Source organism: Microtus ochrogaster, chromosome 8 (assembly GCF_000317375.1).
Source record: "Microtus ochrogaster isolate Prairie Vole_2 chromosome 8, MicOch1.0, whole genome shotgun sequence".
Taxonomy (NCBI): domain Eukaryota; kingdom Metazoa; phylum Chordata; class Mammalia; order Rodentia; family Cricetidae; genus Microtus; species Microtus ochrogaster.
Genome location: NC_022015.1, coordinates 41,611,892 through 41,621,718, shown reverse-complemented (window position 1 = coordinate 41,621,718; position 9,827 = coordinate 41,611,892). Strand labels below are relative to the sequence as shown.

The 9,827-nt window shown below is 51.5% G+C and overlaps 1 protein-coding gene across 5 annotated transcripts; it reads left to right on the top strand.

Moving 5' to 3' along the window:
• The first annotated feature begins 895 nt into the window (after positions 1–895).
• On the top strand, positions 896–9,500 carry Kcnk4 (potassium two pore domain channel subfamily K member 4). 5 transcript variants are annotated; one of them, XM_026781556.1, is made up of 7 exons: positions 896–1,561; positions 2,942–3,207; positions 6,939–7,065; positions 7,193–7,353; positions 7,512–7,698; positions 8,048–8,184; positions 9,089–9,500. In XM_026781556.1, exons 2-7 carry the CDS (start codon positions 3,019–3,021, stop codon positions 9,479–9,481), a joined length of 1,194 nt encoding a protein of 397 aa, XP_026637357.1. In that variant the 5' UTR covers positions 896–1,561; positions 2,942–3,018; the 3' UTR covers positions 9,482–9,500. The 5 variants fall into 5 exon arrangements, with proteins under 5 accessions (XP_026637357.1, XP_026637356.1, XP_026637355.1 ...); XM_026781555.1 differs by having other exon boundaries at positions 896–1,818; XM_026781554.1 differs by having other exon boundaries at positions 896–1,818; positions 2,258–3,207.
• Positions 9,501–9,827: the final 327 nt, after the last annotated feature.

Genomic DNA, 9,827 nt, shown 5'->3' with positions numbered 1-9,827 from the left:
AGAGAGAGAGAGAGAGAGAGAGAGAGAGAGAGAGAGAGAGAGAGAGAGAGAGAGAGAGAGAGAGAAATGAATGGATAAATAAAAGAAACAAAAGAAAAGCTGATGAGAAACAAGTCAAGCTAAGGCTGTGCATTCATAACTAGGAATAAGCTTCCATGTGTGATTTATTTGGAGCTGGGTGGCAGGCTCCTCAAAGAGTAAAACATCACACAACAGCCTTCATCTCCTCACTTAATCTCCTCACCTGGGCGTGGGTTCTGCTGATTACCTGGCCACTGCAGTCATCCCCTGGTGCTCTTCTATGTCCCCAACAGTTTAGTCAGATGTGCTCCTGGCAGGACATCTTGGCAGATCTGCCCTGTGGCCCAAGGTTGCTTATCAGAGCCTGTGGCACCTGCCCATAAACCTGGTGATTCCAGCTCTTCTGGGATCTCAGGCTAGCAGTGTGTTTGCCTTGAAGCCCTTTCTTTAGGAGCATCCTGGAGCCGGGTCTGCAAGGTCTCCAGAGAGAACCAGCAGAGGCTCAGGACTTCAGCAGTAAGCTGGACAATCACTTTGGTTGGAAGCAAAATTGCTAACATTTATAGGGCACTTAATTGTGTGTGCCAGCCTTTGAGTATTAGAAACACTGACCTCTTAAATGCTCCTCAGTCAGCACCCAGAGAAAATTATCTTACTCTAAGTGGGAGCAGGAAGACTCTAGAGAGTTTAGTAACCTGCCCTGGCCCCCTGCTATCTGGGGTGGTCACTTTAAACTCTAGGTTTAAAAGCACTGACCATCACCACTAAACCTGGCATAGTGGTGCACACCTTGAATTTTAGAAGCACTTAGAAGGCCGAGACAGGTGGATCTCTGAGTTTGAGGCCACCCTAGTCTACAAAGCAAGTTCCAGGACACAGAGGAACCCCGACTCCAAAAAGCAAAATAACAACAAAAAGTACTGAACACAAGGCCATAGGATCTCGGAATGCTGCAGGAGAGACTTTGTGAAGATGAGTAAAGAAATGAATATGAACATAAACAGGGGAGGACAGAGATAGGATGGGACCCAGGCTTAGCTGTTCAGAAAATGCTAGCACTCTACTCTGCCTGCTGAGATTGGCAAGCAGCAGCTGCACCCCCCCGGGGGGGGGCTGACTCCAGGGCCTGGAGTATCAGAGCGGGGGGTGCAGCCAGAGCAGGAGGTGCTCCATCAATGACTTCCTAGAACCAGGACCCAACCCATACAGCTGGTTAAATCCAGGTGGCCTTAGAAAGATCTCCCTGCCCTCTATCCCCACATACCACTTTCTCCCCTGAGAGCCTCTGTCTCATAAGTGCTGAGCCCAAGGACCAGACTATTCCCCATGGGCGGAGGAAAGAGGGCTCTTCCCAGTCTAGTAATAGAAGATTCCAGGAGATGAGTGTGGCGGCTGTTCTGGACCAACCGATGTGCAGGTTAGGGCAGCGCTGGGGTTCCGATCCCAGTCTGGAAGATTGGTCTCCGCGTCGACCCCTCTTCGGTTCTTCTGCCACTCACTGGCCAGGACAAGCCAGGATTGGGCAGCCCAGAGGGTGCAGGTAAAGGGCTGGGTGCAAGGCGGGTGGCAGTGAGAGCCGGTGGCGCGGGTGCGGCACGTAGGGAGACGTAGCTGTGGTGGGGTTAAGCGCCCACGGAGGGGGCTTTTGACAGTGGGAAGGGGGGGGTCCCAGCCAGAAGGCCGAGCGCTCGGTCCCCCTGGTGCCGCCACCTCCGTGGCCCAGCCCGTATCCATCCGTGTGAGTCGGCGCGGGAGACTTGGTCGCAGCCAAAGCCGCAGCCGCGGAGGGTGCGGACAGTAAGTGCGGAGCAGGCGCGGGAACATGGGCTGAATATCGGGCCGGGACCTGGGAGGCGACTGGCAGGGCGGGACACCCACCTCCCGCGCGCGGATGCACGTGCGTCCCGTCGCGGGTCACGCTCGGAGGCGTCGGCGTATGGACGCGGGGGAGGTGGTGGGAGCAAGTGGCTGTCGTGCGGTGTCACGCGGATCTGGTGTGTGTGTGTGTGTGTTAGCGCACTCGGATCTCTAGGGTGGTTCCACACGGCGGACACGCCCATGGTGGTCAGTTGTGCCGGGGTCTGCTGGAGTATGGTGCAGTGCTACGCCTGCAGCTCCGGCAGTTTGCGGCTAGAGACGAGGGGTGGAGTGTGGAATCGTGGATTTTTGTGACACGTGTGGCGGACAGTGTATATATGTGTGCGTGCGCTCCTGCCATCTCCCATTGCCCCCTTAGGTGACAGCTGTCCTGTGGGCCGCTGTATCTATACTGCCCTTCCTACCCTGTGCCTTGCTTCTTCCACTTCTTCCGGGAACCTGGTGCCCACCCTTGCTTTCCTTGGCTCTGGGCCTTGCATCTACCCTGAAACCAGATCTGCCTCTGGGTTCCTCGAAAGGCCCACGGATGGGTGGGGACCCTGCTGATCCCTGCTAGCCTGGACTCTGGAAAGGCAGGAAGGGACAGATGCATCTGAGGAGGCTGCCACAGCCGCACTGGGAGAGCCAAGTATGGACCTGCTATTCCTGTCTCCTATTCGTGGGCTCCAGCCTCTCCTCCTGCTTTGCCTTGGAATGCCCTGGTCTTCCCTTGGTCTTCTCTAAGGCAGAGCTCCCTATGCCTCACAACTCCCAACATTTCTCACATACCCTGTCTCTTCTTAGGCTGGCTTATTGTCTCCTCCTTCCTCCCACTGTCCTCATGGTTAGGCGGGGGTGGGGGTAAGAGGGAGGCTGGAGGTGGGGGCTTAGGTACCTGGAATTAGGTGTCTAGCCAGAGGATGCTGTGGGGGTGGGGAGGAGTTACATCCATGGACAGACAATAAAGCTAGGAGCTCCAAAACCTTGGGGAGTCTAAGATAGAACAGAAATATGCAGGTGCCAAATCTCTTCTTAACCCCAAAATCCTTGGTTTGGCCTGCAGTGACCACTGCTCCCCAGGAGCTCCCTGCTCCTCCTCCCCAGGCAGGAAGTGGAGCTGGACCTGCCTCTGGAAGGGCCATGCGCAGCACCACACTTCTGGCCCTGTTGGCAGTGGTGCTGCTTTACTTGGTATCCGGAGCTCTAGTGTTCCAGGCTCTGGAGCGGCCTCATGAGCAGCAGGTTCAGAAGGACCTGGAGGATGGCCGGGACAAGTTTCTCAAGGACCATCCATGTGTGAACCAGGAGAACCTGAGGAAATTCATCAAGGTGGGTTGGCAGAGTTGGTCAGCAGCGGGGGTCCTGCTCAGGGTGCTGCTTCCAGACATAGGAGGACTGGGTGCACCTGGGGGTGCTGAGCAGGACCTGGGATCCAGGTGTTTGTTTTCAGTATGCTGGCCATGTTGTTGCTGCCTGTCTTTGCTGGCACAAGGCTGTGCTCTTGGAATGTTTCCTTCCCTGTGTGATGGTGACAGAAGGAAGGGAAATGAGCAAATGAATGAATGAAATAAATGAATGGCTGGAGCAATGGGACGTTACCTTTGTACAGGTCTAACATCATTAGGTCACCAGACAAATCCTAGATATTCAGTCACATGTGTCTTTCAGCTCAACAGCCTAATTTAAATATATCCCTGGTAATGATCTTTTGAGACAGGAGCTTGCTCTGTAGCCCTGACTGGCCGGGCACTCACTGAGTTTCAAAAACTGACCTTGAACTCTGAACTGTCTTTACGTGCCTCAGCCTCCAGAGGGCAGGGGTTACAAGCCTGAATAACCACACCTGGCTCCCTGAAGAGTTTTTCTTGCTAATGTTGGCTGCTCCTCCCACACCAGTTCCTATGCATTTTTTAAGTTCAGATGTTTTAGAGAAACCCAAGAATATGGTGAACACCTCCCCCTGATTCTCCAAGTTTGCACATACACAGTAGAGATGATTTTAGAGGGGTTTCTGTTCCTACCACCGTGGGTGCCAGTTCAGGAGCCCTTCTTCCCCAGCCAAGCACGTGGGGAGGGTGGGGTGTCAGGCTTTCCCAAGCTGCTATTTTTGATCAGTTTCTATCCAGCCACAAAGGAAAGCTCTGGGCTTCAGCCTCCATAGGACCAGGTAATGAGCTCCTGTGTTGATCCCTTTGACTTCCCGGTCACTCTTCTGGAAAGCTCCAATTTAACCTTAATAAGTTAATTATATCTCACTTGGCAATATCCCTCATTCCCCCACTGTTCCTTGGGGAGGGTCTGCATGGAAGCCTCAGAGTTCCAACTGATTCCTAAGGTGGCAGGATCCAGGGCAAAGATTCGGGTAGAGCGATGGTCTCTCCCTCTTCCAGAAATCAGGACAAGCTTTGCTCAGAAATGCCTGGGTGGAAAGTGCTCCTGGCCAGACCACAGGGCAGAGGGAGGGAGGGAGTCTGACCTATTTATCTTCACAATGGAATTGCTTTATTCTGGGATGAGAAAGAAAAAGAAGAGAGACAGGGAGTTTAGAAGGCTGGGTGACTGCTGTTTTGCTTCTCACACCAAGAGCCACTCACAGAATGAGTGAGTCCTGTAGCAATTATATGCCCATGTGTGCTGGGGGGCGGTGTAGAGATACAAATATTGGGGTGAAGCAGATGGATCGTGTTACATCTAAGGCACAAATCCAGGGACAGACAGATCACTGTAGGGAGCCTTGGAAGGTCTTGGGTTGTGTGCTGGGAAAGAAGGGAGATGCAGAGACGGGAGAGCTGGCAGTTAGAAAGTAGCGAGCGAGAGGGACGGAATTTAGAGTGTGGGGACAAACAACTCCCAAGCAGATTACGGCATGGCAACAGACTCAGAGTGTGTAGCAGAAACTGGAGATAGCAGATTACGGCATGGCAACAGACTCAGAGTGTGTAGCAGAAACTGGAGATAGCAGATGCCTGGTCATTTGAAACAAAAATTAGAACACACTGGATGAAGGCTTTTGGGGATATGGGGGAATGTTGCAAAATAAAAATTAAATCATTGGGGCTTGTGAGATGGCTCAGAAGTTTGGAGTACTTGCTGTTCTTATAGGGGACCTGGGTTTGGTTCCCAGCACCCACACAGTGGCTCATAGCCATTTATAATTCTAGATCCAGAAAATCTGGCACCCTTTTCTGGCCTCTGTGGACACCAGGCATGCACATGATACACATCTATATATAAATGCAATAAAATAAAATATATAAAATAAACCTAAAAAAATTAAATCACTTTTAACTAGACATTTCACCTCTTTACTCAAAGACCATTATTACAGAAAATAAAATTACTTAAGAGAATCTGGGAAGAAGGTTGCTGTATTTTGGGGTGCAAAATGATAATCTCAAGAGAGAAGTCTGGGGAAAGGTAGAGACCAGTTTGGAAAAATGCTTGTAGCTCACACCTGTAATCTCAGCTCTTAGGCTGAGACAGGAGGACTGCTGTAAGTTCCAGGTTAGTTTGGGCTACTAAGTAAGACAAAACAAAACAAATCAAAACAAAAGCAAACAAACCTCCTATAAGAGAGAGGGGGAGGGGCTGTGGCTCAATTGGTACTTGTCTAGCATGTTGCAGGCTTGGGTTTCTTCTCCAGCACTGTGGAAACTGGGCAGGGTGGTTCACACCTGTCTGTCAGCAGAACTTAGTGGAGGCCAGAGGGTCAGAGATCAAGGCCATCCTTGAAGATATACTGAGTTTGAGGCTAGCCTAGGCTCTATGAGACTTTTTTTCATAATAATAAATGAATAAATAAATACATAAATAAATGCTGAACTAAGGTCTAAGACTCTCCTCTGGACAAACTGGAGCCTCAAGGGTTTGCAGCAGTTACTTCACAGGGAGCATGAACTTGTAGGTCTTCTTGCTACTGGTGACTGTCATCAGGGAGATAAGAGAGAGACTGTAAACTTCCCTGTGGAGTCTGTCCTTGCTTAGTTTGGGGAAGGACCCTTCTTCATGTCATCTTTGGGGTGCTTTGGCATCCCAGCACCCAGGGCAAGCTCTTTCCGGACTTAGACTCTCCCCAGGGGAGTCTGCAGGCAGGCAAGGAAAGCACAGCTCCGGCCTTCACTCATCCAGTCACGCTCAGTGAGCACTCAATACGAAACGCTGGGTTTGCACGAGTGTTAGGAGGTGGCGTGTACACACGATCACACACATAACAGCTTAATATTGACCACAGAATTTGATGATATGTGTACCTTTCTGGAGGGAAGGCCTCACCTTTCAGCACATTGTTTAAAGGCCAGACACTCAGACTCACTCTCCGTAGGAGCGGTGGGAGTGGTGAAGTCTTCAGAAAGCAGGAACTCACAGTATATAATAACCATGTGGGAAATTTCCCAACAAATGCCCAGGGTTTATTCTTCATGCCATGTCTATGATATTGGTGCTATAAGGAGGAAAATGAGGAACCAGGAGTTAACTTGCCCAAGGTTGCCAAAATTGGAACACTGGCATCTGCTCCCGGTATCTGTGTTCCTGACTCTAAAGTTAGGAATGTGTCATGTTATGGTGGGTTTATGCTTGTAATTCTAGCACTTGGAAGTCTGAGGCAGGAGGGATCAATAGGTCTGGACTACACAACACATTTCAGGGCAGCTTGGGATACATAATGAAATGCTGTCTCAAAAAAACCAAACCAACCAAGCACAAAAAGACAGCTAGGTAGAGAGAGTGAGAGAGACATTGTCAAAAATTAAGACCAGCCAGGTGGTGATGGCACATGCCTTTAATCCCAGCAATCTGGAGGCAGAGGCAGAGGCAGGTGGATCTCTGTGAGTTCGAGGCCAGCCTGGTCTACAGAGCGAGTGCCAGGACAGCCAAGGCTACACTGAGAAACCCTGTCTTAAAAAAAACCAAAAAAATTAAACAAATAAAAAAACCCAAAAACCTAAAACCGAAGAGGCAGAAGGAAAGCAAGAGATACACAGCCAGTAAGCTATGTAAGGAAGGGGGAGGGTTGGGGGTTGGTCCGACTGAGGTTCCTCCTTGTGCGCCTTGTCCTGCAGCTCGTGGCTGATGCCTTGGGAGGGGGTGCAAACCCAGACACCAGTTGGACCAATAGCAGCAACCACTCATCAGCTTGGAACCTGGGCAGCGCCTTCTTTTTCTCGGGGACCATCATCACTACCATCGGTGGGGGAGGAGATGCAGCATGTGGAGGGAGGCAAGGGGCAAGGAGTTTCCCTATGGGGGAAGGTGCAGGGAGAGGCCGTGGGTACCAGATACCACTTAGATTTCCTGCACTGCCCGCTCTATTCAGGCTATGGCAATACAGCTTTACAGACAGAAGCCGGGCGTCTCTTTTGTATCTTCTATGCGCTGGTGGGGATCCCGCTGTTCGGAATGCTGCTGGCAGGGGTCGGGGACCGGCTGGGCTCCTCTCTGCGCAGGGGCATTGGTCACATCGAAGCAATCTTCTTGGTGAGCTGCACTGTGCCCCTCGTAGGGTACTTTCCCTAGGTCCCTGGCATGTGAGTGTGCAATCCCAGAGAAACTCAGTAAGCCAGGATGGAGGTAGGGTAGGGTGGGGAGAATGGAATTAATATCTCCATGGCCCTATCTGTCGCCCCTCCCTGCAGAAGTGGCACGTACCACCCGGACTGGTGAGAATACTGTCTGCGGTGCTCTTTCTGCTGATTGGCTGCCTGCTCTTTGTCCTAACTCCTACCTTCGTGTTCTCCTATATGGAGAGCTGGAGCAAGCTGGAAGCCATCTACTTTGTCATAGTGACACTCACCACCGTGGGCTTTGGCGATTATGTGCCCGGTGAGGCTAACTTTGCCCAGCACTTTCCTTAACTACTTTATTCCTGCACTTTGCCTATGCACTACTACTGTGGGTTTCTGCCCCAGCTCCCACACTCCCATACCACGGTGCTTCTATCACTTACATCTTGTATGCCCGAGTCCCAAGCATGCTCATACATATATGAAGTTCACCCATCTTGCATGCTCTTACTATACACAATTCCAACTCCTGCACACTCATCTTGCATACATCTACACACTCTAGCACATCCCCTTTTTTTCAACAAGGTGCAGAAGCCAGCAGTGAATCAGAGGCTCACACGTTTGCCTCCCATCAACTTATTTTTCTCTTCCTGTGAAACGTCTAGGCACTGGCTCCGGACAGAACTCAGCCTACCAACCTCTGGTGTGGTTCTGGATCTTGTTCGGCCTAGCCTACTTCGCCTCGGTGCTCACCACTATTGGCAACTGGTTGCGAGCGGTGTCCCGCCGCACACGGGCAGAGGTACGCTTCCCAGCGCAGCGTCAGTTCTCTGCTGCGCATGCGCCATGCGTGTCACTTGTGTGTTGTACCCTTAATGGCAGGTTGACCATCTAGACTCCCCTTCAAAATGTGAATTCCTCCGAAACTGAGACTCAGAGTATGCACTGCTGGAAAAAAATGGGGCCAATTCAGGTTTATCAGGAACTCCACCACCCTGGCCTCCATGGATAGATAGGGTCGCAAAGGTTAGTAAATAAAAGCACAGAGAGGCGAGGCAGTACACGTCTGTAAATCCCAGATGTAGTAAGCAGAGCAGAGTCAGGAGGATTGCTGCGAGTTCAGACCTGCCTGGACTATCGAATGGGACTCTATTTCAAAAAATAACAGAACTAGAAAGGCCAGTTTTCAGAATTTCAGATGAACAAATGAGATTTTAGAATATGCCCCAAATATATATTATTTATTTATTTATTTATTTATTTATTTATTTATTTATTTATTTATTTATTTATTTATTTAGTTTTTCGAGACAGGGTTTCTCAGTAGCTTTGGAGCCTGCCCTGGAACTAGCTCTTGTAGACCAGGCTGGCCTTGAACTCACAAAGATCGGCCTGCCTACGCCTCCCGAGTGCTGGGATTAAAGATGTGCGCCACCACCGCCTGGCTCATGCCCCAAATGTTCTGAGACATGCTCACACTAAACTTAGTGATTTATCTGAAACCTGCATTTTTCTAGCCGACTACAGAGAGACAGCGAAGGTTGAAACAAAACTGGGGCTTTCTAGAAAGGAAGCGGTGCTTTGGGCCAGTGCGGAAAGGGACAGTGTAGGGTGAGACTGAGAGGCTCTAGGGCCAGGAGGATGTGACTGGCAAAGGGGCAGTTCCCGGAGCTGCAATCGGCAGACACCGGTTCCTCTCTGTGCAGGTGGGTGGCCTCACGGCGCAGGCTGCTAGCTGGACCGGAACAGTGACAGCACGAGTGACCCAGCGAGCCGGACCTAGCTGCCCGCCGCCAGAGAAGGAGCAACCGCTCCTGCCCTCCTCCCTGCCGGCACCGCCTGGTGCTGCTGAGCCAGCCTGCAGGCCAGGATCCCTTATGCCTTCAAAGAAGGCCGAGACACCTTCTCCGCCCACAGCTTCGGCTCTGGATTACCCCAGTGAGAATCTGGCCTTCATCGACGAGTCCTCAGACACGCAGAGTGAACGTGGCTGCGCCCTGCCTCGCGCGCCTCGGGGTCGTCGCCGTCCCAATCCCGCCCGGAAACCCTCGAGACCCCGGGGTCCTGGGCGTCTCCGAGATAAGGCCGTGCCGGTGTAGGGGCAGGGTCCCTGGTCCGGGGTCCCCTGTAAGGGGCTTCGTTCCTAATGATGCCCAGGCATGTTTGGCTTATTTGACCAAAGAGCCCTCTTTTGTTCCACAAGATTGCAACCTTGGGAGGAGTTGAAGGGTTGCCAAATGCCACTGCTCTTCCCAGGCGGGTTCCTCTCATCTAACCATTTCCAAATCCCACCATTCAAGACTTTCTGTCTTGCTGTCCTGGCCTGGCTTGTCCTCACACCTCACGACTGTGCCTCAAAATTTGCACCAATAAAAAAAAGTCTGCTCCTGGGACCCGAGTGGGCGCCTGAGTGCTTTTCCCGTGCCACCGTGGGGGTGTATCCAG

What these genes read in the sequence shown, in the direction of transcription:
- Kcnk4 (XM_026781554.1), top strand. Translation starts at nt 2,890, where the DNA reads ATGCAGGTGCCAAATCTCTTCTTAACCCCAAAATCCTTGGTTTGGCCT. An exon ending in ACCTGAGGAAATTCATCAAG is followed by an intron (nt 3,208 to 6,938) that starts GTGGGTTGGCAG and finishes CTTGTCCTGCAG; the next exon opens with CTCGTGGCTGATGCCTTGGG. An exon ending in CTTTGGCGATTATGTGCCCG is followed by an intron (nt 7,699 to 8,047) that starts GTGAGGCTAACT and finishes TGAAACGTCTAG; the next exon opens with GCACTGGCTCCGGACAGAAC.